Source organism: Meriones unguiculatus, chromosome 21 (assembly GCF_030254825.1).
Source record: "Meriones unguiculatus strain TT.TT164.6M chromosome 21, Bangor_MerUng_6.1, whole genome shotgun sequence".
In the NCBI taxonomy this organism is placed as follows: Eukaryota; Metazoa; Chordata; class Mammalia; order Rodentia; family Muridae; genus Meriones; species Meriones unguiculatus.
The window spans coordinates 32,312,026-32,329,744 of record NC_083368.1 but is presented as its reverse complement, the minus strand read 5'-3'; the positions used below and the strand labels follow the sequence as shown (position 1 = coordinate 32,329,744).

The 17,719-nt window shown below is 40.7% G+C and overlaps 1 protein-coding gene across 9 annotated transcripts in view; it reads right to left on the bottom strand.

The window, feature by feature from the left end:
• Cdk14 (cyclin dependent kinase 14) overlaps positions 1–17,719 on the bottom strand; it is a 537,826-nt gene that overhangs the window by 77,551 nt on the left and 442,556 nt on the right. For 5 of the 9 annotated variants that reach the window (XM_060374035.1, XM_060374040.1, XM_060374034.1 and 2 more), the window contains 2 exons: positions 7,297–7,436; positions 1,886–2,529 (listed from right to left, as the gene is read on the bottom strand). In XM_060374035.1, the coding sequence (XP_060230018.1) occupies positions 2,093–2,529; positions 7,297–7,436 (577 nt within the window). In that variant the 3' untranslated portion in view covers positions 1,886–2,092. Of the gene's footprint in view, positions 1–1,335; positions 1,480–1,885; positions 2,530–7,296; positions 7,437–17,719 lie in introns of those variants that run through there. The other 4 variants (XM_060374042.1, XM_060374041.1, XM_060374036.1 and 1 more) reach the window with 3 other exon arrangements.

Genomic DNA, 17,719 nt, shown 5'->3' with positions numbered 1-17,719 from the left:
GGTCATTGCCCAGAACGCATTTTCTTTTTAAAGCCAAGAATGGTAGTTTATAATTGTAATCTTAATGACAAGGCAGAGACAGGAGGATCCCTAGGCGTGCTGGACAGCTAGTCTACTTGAACTGGAGAGTTCCAGGTCCAACGAAAGACCCTGTCTTAAAAAATAAGGTGGACAGAGACTGAGGGAGGAACTTGAGATCAACCTCTGGCCTACACCACTCCCTACCCCCCACAGAGACAGCGCTACACACGTGAACGCTTCTTACTGTACGTATCAGTCAGCTCAGTTCAGATAACATGGAGTTTTAGAACCCAGAGAATCGAGGCACATGCTCTACCAACACCAGCATAGAAAAGGCTTCCCCACATGCGGTGAGATGTGGGTGGTGGTGGCACACACTTTTAATCCCACCACTCAGGTGGTGCCAGCCTGGCCTACAGAGCAAGTTCCGGGACAGTCAGGACTACTCAGAGAAACCCTGTCTTGGAAAACAAAACAAAAACAAAAACCCACAAAACAAACAAACAAAAAACCCGGGGGGGGGGGAGAAATGTGATATGTTACAAAAACCCCAGCCATCTCTTTCTGATGACCAAGAAAAGCACAGCCTTTCAGACACTGCTGTCTTACAGCAGTCACTGGGCACAAGCAATGACTCAACAGGCTGACACGGCTGAACATCACCATGACAGTTTACCACTCCTACCTGTAAAACAGCAGAAGTCAAAGAAGCAAACTCTAAGAGCGAAAGCTTTACCTTGATGGGTCTGTGCCAGGGGCCAGAGAGGAATCAGAACCCAGGGAGGCCCTGTGGCCAGCTTATCTTAAAGCAGGGAGGTGGGGAGGGCTGTGAACTCATTCTCTCTTATCACACATAAAATCTTCTGTGGGACGGAAGTCGGGCACTGTCAGAGTTGCTCATACTTCATGGAAAGCTAGAACTCTAGACATCGGTATGAAATATGCCAGTTTTAAAGCAACAGTAAATAACTAAAACCCAAATTACACTGCCAAAATAAAACAGGTCGTGGGTCAGGTGCAGCCCCAAGTGGAACTCCTCCAACTTCAATGATGAATTCCAGAGCAGTTCAGAGAGATGATCAGGACTCAACAGTTTACGGGTAACTAACTTACATCACTGCAACTTAACTTAGGGCCGAGGAGGAGCCTGAAAACCCTGAAATAAATTGCTTATTGTTCTCTGCCTCAGCAGAATGTTTGATAAATAAGCCCACGAGACTTATTAGACAGTGTCAGGGAGAATGACATTTTTTTTTTCACTGAAAAGCTCCATTGCAATAGAGTATTACTCTCCAGTTGAGCAGGGCCTCTTACCTGTGCTGTCCTAGGAACGTCCAGCTTGTCAGTGCTTGCTGTTCGATAGACTTTTGCCATAACTATTGTTTTTTCCAAAGGCCCTCATACTCTCTCCAGTTTCAGGTTGCAATCTCACATTTGGGACGGTAAAAATAGAAGACACTGGGGAAAGAATGAAATGTTTCCTTTCACATATTTATACTCATGATGACAACATTTTATTTAAAGGCAAAGGGCGTTGCAATGCGGTCTGGATGTCCAGCATGTAGAACATTTTGGTATGTGTTGGTGTTTGAAATCCCCAGTGGTCAAAGGTGCATACAGATCCACATACATCTACACATGGACACACACACACACACACACAAACACACACACACATTTGCCTGTGGTAGAACCAAAGCTCCTGCTTCTCTGAGCTTAGAATGACAAACTTGGAATTTTAGATAAGTCCATGTGATTCTTTAATAATTCACTCATGAGAGAAGTTTTTTTTTTTAATTTAATTTAATTTTATTTTTTTACTAACATTTCCTGGGAATTGCTGAATCCTGTATCAAACATATCAGAGTCGAAGGAAATGCTTGCCTTGGGACATTCTGACTAGGGGAGATAAAATAAATAACCAAACAAATCTAATAGGTACTGGTAATTGTTGCAAAGGGGTGAGGTAGGGATGGAAAGACGGAGGGTGGAGAGAAAAGGGAGGCCGGAGCAATCCCTGATAGGGAGGGAATGTGTAAGCAGCCATGTGAAGGAGGGAGGGCGGGCAGACTTAGGGAAACATATGAAAGGAGGAAAAGGCAGAGCTGACCTTAGGGGCGAGGCTGCTGCCATGATTATACAGTAGAGAGAAGTGGCGAGCAACCTGGGGAGAGGGGGGGGGTCCAGTGAGAGCTGGTGTGCACCCGCAGAAGTAGAGAGAAGTGGCGAGCAACCTGGGGAGGGGGGGGGGTCCAGTGAGAGCTGGTGTGCATCCGCAGAAGTAGAGAGAAGTGGCGAGCAACCTGGGGAGAGGGGGGGTCCAGTGAGAGCTGGTGTGCATCCGCAGAAGTAGAGAGAAGTGGCGAGCAACCTGGGGAGGGGGGTCCAGTGAGAGCTGGTGTGCATCCGCAGAAGTAGAGAGAAGTGGCGAGCAACCTGGGGAGAGAGGGGGGGGGTCCAGTGAGAGCTGGTGTGCATCCGCAGAAGTAGAGAGAAGTGGCGAGCAACCTGGGGAGGGGGGGGGTCCAGTGAGAGCTGGTGTGCACCCGCAGAAGTAGAGAGAAGTGGCGAGCAACCTGGGGAGGGGGGGTCCAGTGAGAGCTGGTGTGCATCCGCAGAAGCCTGGGCTAAAAGTGTGTGACAAAGGGCCTCACCCAGGGGACAGTGCTGCCCTTTATCCTCAACTGTAGAAGGAGCAAGTGGGGTGGAGAAGACTGGGAGATCGAGTGATCCGAAGAGTTCTGGCAGGGTTGACCAGGCAGCTAAGTGGAGAAGCTGAGTAGCTGGTTGAACATGAGCGTCAAGGGAGCGAGGACCTGAATAGGGCTCTCGGGGTCCATGTCAGTGTTTGGATGATATTTGAACCTTGAGACTGGATGAAAACACCCAGCCCTAGGGAGTGAACCACATACAAAGGTCTACACAGAATGCACGGGATTGAACACTAACCGTGTTCCTTAGCCTTCCTGGCAGATCAGAGAGTTTGGAAAGGAAAGTCAACCATGCAAGAATCCTGCCTTGGGAACCACGTGAAGGAAGTGTTAATAGGAAAAAGTGGCAGATAATTGTGTTAAATTCCACAGACAGCTCAAGGGGAAAGCTGGGAAAACCCCCAAAGGCAGGGGTGTTGAAACGGCAGTGTAGGAGTTATTGCCACTACGTAGAAAGCATTTTAGACAGAATAGGGAAAGGAAACAGCGGAGCTATTCAAAATGGGTGCACTAGCCAGCGTGGTGATGCAAGTTTTAAACCCCAGTGTTAGGAAGGCAGAAGTAGACAGGGAGTTCAAGGTCAGTCTAGTCTATACAGTGAAACCCTGTGTCAATATAAATAAAATAATTAGGTGTGCTTGCTATTTTCATAAAAAGATGGCCTGGCACCACATGCTAGCATCACACTATTGAGATATTGTAGAGGACCAAGCAGGCAAAGCTGCCAACGTTAGATCTAGAAAGGTCCTTCAGGATTTCCACACCTTCCACACCTTCCTCGGATTGCTCTCTGAGTGAGAAGTCAGACGCACAGCGGCACCAAAGCACATATCCACAGTTGCCTGGCTAGGACCTGTGGAGCTGAGCTTACAGTTTTCCGGGGTGTCTGCTTCCCAGATCAGTGCTCTCCACACTGGACCAATTTGCAGGCCTTCTTTTAGGAGAGTTGAGTTTTGTGAATTAGCAAATGAATGTAATAAAATCAAGGACTCTGTGCTGTGAAGTGTATTTTGTTCATTTACTTTGACAAGGATAGTTCAATTATTTATGTAACTTGATAGTATACACAGGAGAATGCCCTGTGGTGTGCTTGGGGAAAGTAATGAATTTCTTCTAAATCAACCCTCTATTTATTTTCCTGCAATTAAATCTTTGTACAGAAGTAGAGCAAGACTGTTGGGGTTTGGGGAGAAGAGAATGACACTGTCACCATCCCTGGTCAGCTCTAGCTGCCATATAGATCCTTAGGTAATCGTATAATTACTTCTGCTCGATGCATTTACCCTATTTCTTGCTTTGGTGACACTAATATTTCACTTCTGAATTTTCTTATTACATAACTAAAATAAACGCCCACAGATCTAATGTGCTTCAGTTCGGCGGCCATTTTGAAAAGGAAGCTGAATTTTCTCACAGCAGCATCAGGGCTTGGCAATCCACAACACGCTTTCACCTCTACACTGCCTACCCCTGCTCCTGATGAACCCCCTGTATTGTCTGCTCCCGGGTGGTCACTTTCCTATGAGGCCCAATGGGCTTCCAATGATTCTCATGCTCTTGTAGACCGTATGCTCACACAGGGCCTGACCAATCAAAGCGGGCTGGAGCCCAATCTTCTCCTTTTAACTTGGTTTCACTTTCTGCCCTAAGTATTTTCCTTTGGCAGACATTCTTCTAAAAAAAAAAAGTGCTGCGAGCCATCGGAGACTAAGAGCTTCCTGGCATGAATTGTATTCCCTTCCAAGTCTATGTTAGTGCCCCAGTCCCAGTGTGTTGGTACCTGGGGATGGTACCTTTGGGAGGCGAGGAAACAGGCCACCTCAGGAAGGGAGTTTAAGGGGTGGTCCTCATGATGGGATTAGTAGCTTTTTAAGAACAGAGACATACTCTCTGTACCCTACGAGGATCCAGCAAGGTAGGCCTCTGGTAGCCACGAGGACAACCCTAACTAGGAACAGAATCAGCCTGCAGCGTCTTCACCTTGAACCTCAGCCCCACTCCCCCCACCTCCATCCATGCTATGCCATTTCCTCAGGACAACGCGAGTTGACCAGGTTCCTGGACTTGGTGAGTGAGCACCACCGCTTGGCTGCATGCACACGCACCCCTCTGTTGGTTCTGCAGTACTTGACACGCGTGCCCTCCCCCCCAAACTTCCCTTGAATGGGAGACAGGAGGGGTCTGCTGCTGTCACAGATTCTGCCATTTGCCAGACAGCGAACTTCACAGAAATCCACACCACTCTAAAGTTTAACGTGAAGAAGCTCAGGGATTTCTGAGCACCGTCAGCCGAGTAACTGAGTCACACTGCCCCGCCATTCACTTTGAGGGACTAATTCCCAAAGTCACACAAGTCTGGGGATTCTTTGTTTTACAAACATGTTTACAAGGGCAGCCACGTTGTTCTAAATGGGAATGACTATAGTATTTAATACTGGGATTGTCCTTTCTCGCCAATGGATTTACCCTTCATAATGATTATCTTCTAGACACAGAAATAGCATTTCTGTAACTCAAAATTGTTACCGGAGGCATTTAGGAGAATCTCGCTTTAAAAATATAATGATTTTTCATCTTTATTCTTGCCCCCCTTCAAAAGGTTTCGCTGCTCGTGATGTTTAACGTTATGCAGAGACGTGTTTCTGCCAACGAATATCGCCTTATGGTTATGCTTCTGCAAATAGCCTGCTGTGAGCTGATAAAGGGATTAATGCAGCCAAAATTCTTAATCTGTGAAATTACAAATTAAATTCTCATATTAAAAATACCACCCTGAGGTATTTTTTGTGGTTTTAATTCCCCTCTGGTGTTCTGCATACACTGTGCTTGTTAATGATGGGGACAAGGCTGTCTCGGCTGGCAGTCTGCTGCTCAGTGATAATGTGTAGGCATTTACTCCCTTACAGAAACTGGATTTAACCACTGGCTGATAAACTAAGTGGCAAGTGGGTAATAAGTCTATATTAACAGGAAAGTACTACGACAGAATTCGGAATTCACAGACCCTCCAAATCCTGGCTTAAACTCAACCATCAAGTCAGAGAGCACGGAGCTGTCACCGAGGAGGGGTGAGGTCAAGTTACACTGCACGGGGAAAACAAACCACGTTTATCAGTATAGTAAGCTGGAAACTAGCGTGCTCACTCGCACCTTTTGTGTTTTCCAGTATGGGAAGATGCATAACCAACTTGCTGCCCCCCTGCCACAGGTTTTAATCTTGAGTTTTCTTTTAAAGTTTGGAATCACTGTTACAACAGGAGGTAGATCTTTTGGAAAGGGAGCAAGATATAATAATAGGTTGGGAATACTTGAGATATTAATGAGGATCTGTAAGCATAAGGGAAGTATCAGGTCAATATATCTATAGCTACCTTAGGGCAAAAAGAGGATAGGAATAAGTTATACATACATATATATATGTACGTATGTATGTATAAAGTTAGCTTAAGAAGACTAAAGGGAGTTACTTAGGATTTAGTTCCAAAATAAAGAGAAACTGTGATTGTTGCTATGGAGAATCCAATATGGCAGGGATGGTAAAAAAATTCCAGAGACAAAGGAAGTAACTTCATAACTACTATAAGTGATGTATGCACAAGAATTAATAAATGCATTATAAATATTTATACATTTATGCAGTATGCTATTTTTAAGGCAATCGGGAACTATGTTAAGAAATATCTGTAATGGGTCTTTGGAAAGAACATACCACCACTGAATAAAAATATTTCTACTGCTGCCACAGTGTTTTTTAAAATTTCACAAGAATTCTGTTTCACACTTGGGAAGAAAACTGAGCTCCTCCCAGCCATAAATCCTTCCCCAAATACTTTAAATGTAATTGAAAAAGCCTGTGTAAATATGAGCACTTCTGTGAAAACAAAACAAAAACCCACCCAGGAATGTGTTTTGTTTTAAAAAGATCTAGAGAAGAGCTGTCTGTACAAAGACCAAGAGCATGTGTAGTTAAAATGAATTACATGTCAATTGAGTGCATTAGCCAATGGCCAGCTCTGTTCTCCAGCTCACTGCCGAGCAGTGCTTTTTAAGGTTATTGTTACAGCCAAGATGGTCTCTGAAAATCAAACAGAAATGAATCATTTTTCCTCTGTGTACTGCAGCCAGTTAAAATAGTACTGTTTGCAGAAAGCACTAAATATGTAAATCATATTTTCCTTTTCCTTTATGATGGCTCGGATCATTTTTTGGACACACACATAATCAAATACAAAGACGTGCAGCTGCCGACTGCAGAGCAGAGATAGCAAAAAATGAATCCATTTTCTTTCTGTGTCTGGTAAGCTAGCAATTGAATGGCAGGGCTCCAAAAAATATATATACACACATGATCCCCCTTCTGGCTTGAACGATCACATCTCTCAATCTCTCTTTCTCACACACGCGCGCACACACATATACACACACACACACACACACACACACACACACGCACACAGTGATACTTAACCTTATGCTTATGCATACATGAATGAGTCCATCTGTCTATATGCATGCTACATACTGATGATCAAGTGCTTTGATTGGGTGTTGCAGTCCTACTTACTATCAGTCAGTTCCCATAGCCGCGGGGGAAGATCGCTGAAATACTCGTGGCTCAAGGCGGCCTGTGCTGATAGCCTGTTCTTTGGGGAACACTGTAGAAGCTTGGAGGCCAGGTCTTCAGCATGATTTACATAGCTGAGCCTAGAAACACAAGCAAAAGAAAGAAATCAGACCAAAGAAGAGATCCACTAGGTAGGACCTAAGGCTCATGCCTTGTTTTATGTTCTTCAGGTTATTCCTGGCCAGGAAAACAGATTACCTGCTGAAATAAACAACCCAAATGCAAGCATCCTTCCAGTATCGGTTGCTCCAAAATGACCTTTTCTCTAGATATGCTAAGCATTGTTGACTTAAAAATATTTTGAGTGTAAGCAAGGTACTGATTGGATGGATGAAAGTAAGTTCAGAAGTAGAAAATTATAGATGACAGTTTATCAAATAGCTGCCAGCATTTATTCATGGAATCTTTGTATGGCGCACACATATGGATGTATTTATAGGAAATTAATACCAAATAACTAGGGGAATTAAAATAGAGCTGTTATTAAGTTCTCTAGTTACTAAAATTGCTATTCCTCTAAGAATTTACATTTTCTTGCCTTAGTTATAAAATTACTGGAGCAAGTGTCCTGCCAAACGCCAGCCATTCTGATACCAGCATCCAGGTTAACGAACAGATACACTTAAATGATATGGGGCTGAATCAATTCAAGATGACCTTTAAAACAACAGTAGATGGAGGGTATGTGTCTCAAGATTATTGGCGAAAAGGATAGAAGCAAAAACCTTTGATGTGGTATAAGCTTTGCAACGGGTGGCAGGCATGCTCCGTCATCCCCCAGCTTTGCTTTTCATGGAAACTATTCTGTTGGTCAGAGCAATCAGACATGGATAATTAACATAACACTGATGAGAGTCTCTTTATAGAGTGTAGAACATACGTCAGGCACTTTTCCCATTCTCATAGTTAGCACAGTCAAGCAAGGAAACTACCCCCCCCCCCCGCCAATTTGGCCCTATGGAGAGTATGTACGAGGTAGGAGATGGTGGTGGAATGCTCACTGAATCCATCCGTGTTCTCCAAAGGCTTTTAGCTAACTGCTCTGACTCTCAGAGACGGCCAGACAGTACTCAGGGCCATGCTGCTCCAGGAGTATTTTTAACAGCCCTGAAGGTTCTAAGCATGCCATTAGCCTCAGCCACAAGAACAACACTCAAGCATCTCTGGAGCAGGGAGGTGAGGCTGTGGGAGACAAAAGAAGAGTACAGACTGGCCTGATGGACCTCTTTACATCCTCCTACCAGAAAGCTTCATGAGTGGATCCATTGCTGCAAGGGCCATGCATTTGTTTGGTTACAGATAGAGCCACAAGTTGGTTGTAATTTGGCTGAGAGACATTTGTCCACAGGAAAAGGAGTCATTCTCAAAGCCCTTCTTCTCTCCCTCACAGAGGGTCTAGGTCACCATCACCATATCTTCCTGTCTCAAGACCTCTCATGCTTACAACCTTGCCATTAATACTTCTAAAAATCAACTTTGAAATAGAGAGACTTGGCAGGAAAGGCACAATTACATTGAACATACTGTTTATATGTCACAATAGTAAACATCCCTTTCCTATTGATTTTATATCACTTTGATAAAACAGAGCAATCAAAGCCAGACTGGAATCAGATCTAAGTTTTGGGCTTGACACAATTTTGTCCAAATTAAATAAATACTATTTATTAAAAGAAGAAAGAAATGCTGCCAATCACCCTGTGTTACTATTTTGTGTACCTAAAGAAACTGGTGATTTCAAGATTACAATATGCTGGTACCCAACACTAAATTCATGACTGTAAACATGTGAAGTACAGACCAATGCATACATTTCTTTCTCTTTTTGGTTTTCTGAGATAGAATCTCATGTTTCATCAAGGCTGGTTTGTCATTCACTATGTAGCCAGGCAGGTCTTGAACCCATGATTGTCCTCCTGTCTCAGCTTCCTTAAGAGCTGGGATTACATACATGACACATAAGCTACCATGTTTGGCCTAACACATATGATCTCTGATCTTAATTTTCTCATCTAAGAAATAAAATGGATCAACCACGTTTGTTTTTAGTCCTTCCACTCCAATAGCTATGTGTAGCCTTTGAAACACGGCTTACTGCTCTGTAGAATTATAGTTGTGCCTTTGTTTTTTGCAGTAGATTATTACATTTAGATATAATAAATTATATTTAAATGTAAATAATTTGCCAAGACAATCTCATTCTTCTCACTTAAGTTAACCAATTTTTAAATAATGTTTAGGAAATAGATGAGGAAGACAATGCAGCTAGCCCTGATGAGAACTGATAGGCTATGGTCAGAGAGAAGGGGAGGAGGACCTCCCCTATCAGTGGACCAGGGATAGAAGAGGGAGGGTTGGTGGGACTGGGAGGAGACAAGGGAGGGTGCTACAGCTAGGATACAAAGTGAATAAATTGTAATAATTAAAAAATAAAAGATTTTTAGTTGTAATATCAAGTTTATACACAAAGTTAAATTCATAAAATTCTCGTTTGGACATCTTCTCTTGTATTTTTCACTTGTATTTCAAAAATAACAACAACAACAACAACAAAACCCAGTTTTGTTGCATTTTTCCCCATGCATTTTTAGTACCACTGTTCTGGTCATTGCTAGAACCCTCTTCTGGGCCCATCTAAGTTGTGAGAGATAACATACTTTGGGAAAGAGGTTTCATTTGAAGGCATCAATTTACCTTATCAGAGTGCTGTAAATGGTTATCAGTCTCATATTAGAGAGCATATTTTTCATTTCTTCCATATGAACCCATTAACGTTTTATGCTGTGCAATACTGGCAATTGGATGTATAACATTCTAGAAATGTTTTACCTTCCACATAAAGTAGGACTTTCATCCTCACGCGTTCTTTTCTATGTATAACGAGACATCCTAAGCTAAGTTCACATTTTCCCTCATTAATTTAATGACTGCATGTACCATGAGTTTAGTATTTCTGTGACACCTTTTGTGACCTGCCTACCATTTCATGTATATTACATAGCTGGCTTTAAGTTTTATGCACTCAAGCAATCCCTGTGTTTAAGAAGAAAGTTTAGTCCATTCACATTAAAAAAAATTAGTACACTTGGAATTGCTGCTACCAGGGTAATTTTGCATTGCAATATTATCTCCTATGCCTTTTTCTTTTCCTACCTTCTTTCAAAATGAATTTGAAAATTCAATGTCTTCCACCTTCTGTTTTAGTCATATATAAAATGTTTAATTGCTCATCCATGTATTAGTGGCTTATCTGAACTCTCTTTTGCCTGTTTAAAAAGTGTCATTATTTCCTCAAATATTTAAGATCTTGCAGTAAATTTTCATGAGATGATAAAAAATAAAAAACCTGATTTCTCCCGTAGGATTATAATCACATATCTATGCTTGAAGTAACATCAATGTATATTTACTTATTATAGAAATAAAAAATATGCATATATTAAGTTATGCAGATCATCTGTCATATAAAGTATTAAATGTGAGCTTAATTCATTAGCACAAAGTAGGTTTTGAAGAGAAGAGCGAGAACACTTGCCACAAAGACATTTGGAAACAACTTTTAATAGGTATGAAAAATATTTCATAGAACTTACAAGTTTTTATGATTAAACATTATTGCTAGTTGAGAGGTGCATGCCCATAGGGTTAGGGTATATCAAAGAGTCAGAGGCAGGAGTATAAGGCCAGCCTGAGCTTCATTTCAAAAGCAAGATGGGTGTGGTAGTACCTGCCTTTAATCCCAGTAAAAGGAAGGTAGAAATGTGTATAACTCTGTGAGCTGGAGGCTAACCTGGTCTACATATAAGTTCCAGACAAGCCTGGAAATCCTGTTGTAAAACAAAACAAAACAAAACAACAACAAAGTTAACATACAATCACTAAGCATGCCTTCCTTTAAAAAATTTAAAACTCCAATTCCTGGAAATTCAAATTTATCTTGCTAAAAATATTTAATAGCTCACTCCAATCTTTCTTTAGTCTTTCCAGCTCAAGATGTGCCTGAGAATGTGTAAACACCATATAAATTTACAATTTTCTTGTTTGAAATATTTAAAAATGATACTTTTCTCATCTTCTATGTAATTGGCTAATATTTGCATCTATTTTCTACTTTCTTCAAAAGATGCACATGAGATGCTATTGCTGCTGGTGGTCAAATTCACAGGTTCATGAAGAAAGATATAAGTCCTAGCTAATTTATTAAATCACCTTCCTTCTGTTTCAAACAATCCTTTCTACCCTAGAAAAAAAAATCTCCTGGCTGCTTTATTTATTAATTTTTATTTGTTTTTATTATTACATGAACTTGATGTATATGCTTCACATTGTTTCCTAAATTTCATGTCCATCAGTTCTAGAAAAACTGCCCTAGTTTTAACCCTTTCAGAACTCTCTTTCCTCACTTGCAGCTGTGGTGCAGTACCACCTCATTAAATTTTCAACATCTTTATCCCCTTGTCCATATTTTCCATCTGTTGCTCCCTGTTTTCTATGATAGCTAATCACCTCAGAGCCACTTTTCACCATTTATTTGCATCATATATATATATTATATAATTTATTTATAGTCACATATATGTGTATATGAGAAACATATATGACAATTCTTAATAACTGAAGCTGTGAGTCAGGAGAGAGTTTAATCCAGTTTCTTTGGCTGTTGGTTCTCAGTCCCAATGGTTTTCTCTAATTGCTTTGTAATTCTGGCTTGTGAGCTCATGCCTATACGATGCGACGCCCAATCAGCAGGATTCCTGAGAAGCAGGGACTGAGAGTATGATTTACATTTATTTTTTTCCAAGACTCCCAGGGCCCTCTCAGGACCCAGGGACTTCATAGATTCTTGTTGCTAGCTTTTTAAACCCCATAAGTTGTGTAAATTTAGGCCAAACCTGTAGGAATTCTCAGGAGAGACTTTTTCATCTCTATCTAGAAGAAAAACTAGCATGGAAAATTTTTCTTGCAGTTTCTCTTTTCTAGAAGTAGTTAAAAAAAAAAGTAAAAATAAAAAACATTGCCTAAGCACAATTACATTACTGAAGCCTGTTCTTGTGCCCTGAGAACCTTCATTCTATGTGGGAACTCTCCATCCAATCCTATGTCCTGTCTTTCACAGGCCTATGGCAGTGTTTTCTGCTTTAGAGCATGCCTCCAGGGAAACGGCAACTTTCTTACTCTGGTCTGCATTCTTCCTTCATTCTTTGTCCTACTAGACATTTTCCTTCTTGATGCACCTGTGAATTTGAAAGGATGTACCTTAGGTAGAACTGCAGGTAATTTCTAGTGTTAGTAAAGAAAATTCTCAGTCATGTATATGTGAATACACATACACATATACATAGTTATACATTTTTAGATACTTTCACAGTTGTAATTTTTACATCCCTTTCCCTGGAATAATCACTAAACTGATGTTTCCTTGTGTCCCAACTTCCTCTTCCAAATCAGTTTTTTCAGGTTTCCTCTATTTAAGATCAATGTTGGCCATGTTGATTTAGGCTGCTCTTCCTTTACCTCATAATACTTTATTTCCTTAATGAACTCGGTGAGACTGTATGCTTATGAAGGATCAGAGAGACCCCTAGCAGAAGTGTGGAAATGTCCATTTCACATCCATTTTTATCATTTACTGGTTGGTCGATTGATCTACTGAGCCACCTCGCTGACCAGTTCATATTCACATTTAAAAAAGAAAACAAAAAACAAAAACAAAATAAAAAAAAACAAACACTGCTGTTTGTAAAAATTCTCAGGAATTTAAATATCGCAAGTTAAAATGATAAAAAAAATAACAGAAAACAAAAACAAGCAGTTCTTATCAGATCTGGAGCTTACGTCTGTGTGAATAGAATCATATCTGATGAGTAACTTTCAAACAAATACTTCCAAGTTTGTTAAAAATAATGCTATTCTGCCATATAAATCACAGAGGATGTTCTGTATTTCTCTTAACTCATCCTGCCATTCTCGTTCTCTCTCTTCACTTGAAGTGTTTTAAGCATAGAAGGTGCTGACCTGGGTACCACCTTAGATTTGGACCATCACCAGCAGGCAGAATATTTGCATGGGGTAGTTTGGTGCCTCAGAAATAAGACTGAGGAGGTGGAACAGACTTGGCCGTGCTCTAGCTGTAACATCGCATAACCTTGGATCTGGGGAGAGCATGACTATGAAGTAGGGATGTCGGGTTAGTTCCCCTGCCTCCAAGGAACAGATCAAACAGCGCCTTCTCTTTCTCTCCATCCACCCTTGCACCCATCTGCTCCAAAGCGAGTGGAAACTGCACCTTTCTGAAAACAGAGAGCAAGACAGATCCAGAATCCTTGGTTTTAATAAGGGAGACTACCCATGTTGAGGAGAAAGGAAGGATAGAAAAAGGTACAGAAAAGAGAAAGCAGCTGCCTATGGTCAGGTGAAGAGGGCCCATCCTACAGGGACATGTCTCCTGGTAAAAGGAGACCTATGCAAGCAAGCTGGGGTTGGTCAATGTTCTTTCATAGATGAGGACTTCCCCAGGCCAGAGTAGCTACTGGAAGTTAATAGTTTCTGGGACAGGGGGAGTAACTGTCTTCAGTGCTGTAGACACCAGTTAGTTGCCTGTGTTCTGTGGATCTACCCCCACACCTGATTCATGTGAGCAGCTTACTTAAACTCAGTGTGTCACACACATGCACACACACACACGCACACACAACACACAAAAGAAAGAAATCAAAATAAAAACAAGAAGATATGAAAATAGGAGGGGCACATGTTGGGAAGAAGGAATTCAATGAGAGTTGGAAGCAGAGGAGTTAAAAGTGGTGGAGGGGTAGAAGTGGCCAGACGGTATGATGCACATCTTACAAGGGGGCTTACTCATATAAACTAGAGTTGCCATCAGACTTCTGATTCTTAAATCTTTGTGTCCACTGCAGGGCTTGCAAAACATTTATTGCTAAAATATGAACTTAGCAAGCTGTCTATTACCAAGATGGAAAAGAATTATTGAGTTGATATTAAGTTCTTTAAGACATATGTCCCTTTCTCTTTTTCTTTAATTATGAGTTTCATTGGTGTAGAGATATTTTTTCTCCAACGTTGACACCCTTGTTGTCAAAATTTAATAACAGAGAAAGTCCAGGCATAAAGTGGGGAGAATCTAGTCTTAACATGAGTAAGATGAATAATGCCAGGAGCTAGGAACTCAAGTCCACAATGCTGGGCATAGCTCAGGGCTTGGCACACAGCAGCTCTTGCACTCTGCTTGCAGGAAATGCAGAGAAAGTACTGAAGATCCCTCAGTGGTGTCTGCATGAACCAAAACTTTAGACACACTCATGCTAGCATTCCCAAAGCTAGGCTAAATTTCTGGACAGGGAGCTAGACAAAGGAAAATATTAAACATTATTCCAGACTTTACAGCCTTGATTTTTAAATGACCATTTTTTTCCCTGGAAAATAAAGGGTATGCTTAAGTTCACTATATAATCAAAAGTTGGTGATCCTATGACACTGGCCTTTTCCAAGAACAAGTATGGAAATATTCTCACAGTTACGTTTTGCAAATCCAGTGATGTATGCAATGCTAAACATGGTGAAAATTGAGAGCTTCTTGTTATATTGTTTTCAGTAAGAGTCCTTTTAATTTAAACTTATTTTTACTTAACTGCTGCAAAAGTTGATCACATATTAATCTACATTGGTCTACTCACTTATGATTAGTTCCTACTAAATACTTTCTTATATTTATTTTGCAGGGATATCAGTTTTAATTTCTCTTCCAGTTCTCCAATCCAGGTAGAAGTTCTTTCTCTGAGTTGTGAAGTTTTACTTAAGAGTATCTATATAGTGTACATTTTACATATAATACATGTTACATATATACATATATAGGAAAATAATAAAGCAATTGCGTACACTTAAAGTATAGTTTTCTACCTACAATGTCAAAATAATATATTTTAAGTTATACTTTTATTTGTTACAGATTACCAAGCATTAATATTTGTAATAAGACAAAACAAACTCTCAGTATACTTGTATCTCAAGTTATGTTTTAGAGGAGGGTCAAAGGTTTAGGGCTAACAGGTATATGTTCCTATAATTTTTAAGTATTTTAACAGTGTATTTAACAGCAGAATCAGAAGCACTGACAGATGTTTTTGAATCCCGTGACTGGAGGACAAAAGAAACAACATTAATATATATATATATATATATATATATATATATATTATATGATAAGTAATCCTATAATCAGAAAGCTAAAGCGTGTAGAATACTTAAGTGAAAGTTCTAAACTTAGAAGTTAGCACAGAAGATGATCAAAACCAAAGGCCTATAGTAACAGAACTGGCTTTCAAATTCCTGGTGCTTTTTATTAATTTTTTCCATGCAGTGTATTTTGATCATATTCAGTACCTTGCGCTAATATCTCTTCGGTCCTACCTACCTATCAACTTCCTCTCTATTGGAGAAAGTTGATTCCCTCTCCTTCTCAGGGGGGATCAACTGTAATAAGGGTGGGACTTTGTGTCCACTTCCCCTTCCCCCTGTGGAATTTTTCTAGTTTGAACCTGTGTAGCTGCTGTGAGGTGAGGCTGTCACAGTCTCTGTGAGTTCATATGTGCATCAGAATATTGTTTTGGACAGTGTTGTTTCCTTAGAATCATCCATCACCTCTACACTGAGCCATAAACACTAGATCTTCAAAACCCCATGTGGAATTTTGCTGCTACCTCAAGGATGTCAAGGGACGCACAACTCTTCCATCACCTGGATACAGATCAGCGTGGGAATAATAGGCCTCTCCTACTTCACAGAGCTGCTGAGAGGCGGACCATTTCCTTACCTCCAACTTGCTCACGCTGATTATAGATGTCTCACTATCTTACCTAGCTCACCAGTTCTTAAAGGAAATCCAGAGCGCAGCAAAATAAATTGCCAGTGCACGCTAACCAGTATGATGCTCTTGATATTTATACCAGATTAGCCAGTTGGTTCTGAATTCAAGTGGATGATTAAAAAACTATTTCGTCTGAAGTGAACAGTTTTCTTTTTTTTTTTATGATGCGAGATGAAACGGAAAATTCTTATCTAAACCTTCATTTATAAAAGAAATCAATCCATATTGAACTTTAGACATGGCTTCTGTTTCAGATAGATTGGTTGTAAATATTTAGCTGAAATTACACGGTCAGCGTGAACATTTTCACCACATGAGGCCTACAGAAAGGTATGACTTGGTGCATCTGCTTGAGGTAAAGAGTGCACAGCAATGGTCCTCACCCACAGAGGACGGTTTCTGAAGGCAGAAACTCGCCTCACCAGAATGGAACAGCGTGTCCTTCCGCTATAAACAGGCTCAAAATAGCTCCTGAAAGGCATCATTTTGTGAGTTATTATTTCACCAGAAGAGAAGAGGGAAAAAAACTCTAATCCTGAACAAAACCTCTTCAAAGTTTATGTTCTCAGGAAACCTTTCACTGAGAACTGAAAATATAACTCAGTAATACAATAAATGCCCTAACAAATATATCAGATTTTTCACTTAATGCTTTTTACAGGCTTAAACCAAATGGAGCGAAAGGAAATGGCTGGCTGCTGTAAGAGGCATGCTTTGCTGCTGCCCTTTAAGGCAGGCATGGTGGATTTATATCAACTTTGGTGGATCTTGGAATATGATAAAAGGAGGAAAAATAGAGAGCAGTTAAAGTTCCACAGAACTCTCTCTCCATGTTTATTTCTTTACAGACACAACATGGCACAAGACAGTAAGAAACCTACAGAATTAAAAACCTTAAAGGCTCTGTTGGTCTCCTCATGCAGTTCCTGTCCTCTTTATAAGTCTTTCTATCTCTTCCAAACTCTGCCCGAAGTTTGGCTATGAGTCTTAGCATCCCCTTCGATACCCTGCTGGGTAGAGTCTTTCAGAGGTCCTCTGTGGAAGGCTCCTGTCCTGTATCTGTCTTCTCCTACTTCTGATGTCTATCCTGTTTGTCCTTTTAAATGAGGATTCAGCCTTTTCCCTAGGATTTATTATGTTTATCCTATTTTACATGGCTAATATCCACTTATAAGTGAGTATATACTGTGTGTGTCTTTCTCCTTCTGGGATACTTAACTCAGGATGATCTTTTCTAGTCCCCACCATTTGCCTGTAAATTTCATGATTTGCTTGTTTTTAATGGCTGAGTAGTATTCCACTGTGTAAATGTACCACAATTTCTGTATCCATTCCTCAACTGAGGGACATCTAGGTTGTTTTCAGATTCTGGCTGTTATGAATAAAGCTGCTATGAACATAGTTGAGCAAATGTCCTTGTTGTATGATAGAGCACCTTTCAGATATATGCCTAGGAGTGGTATAGCTGGATCTTGA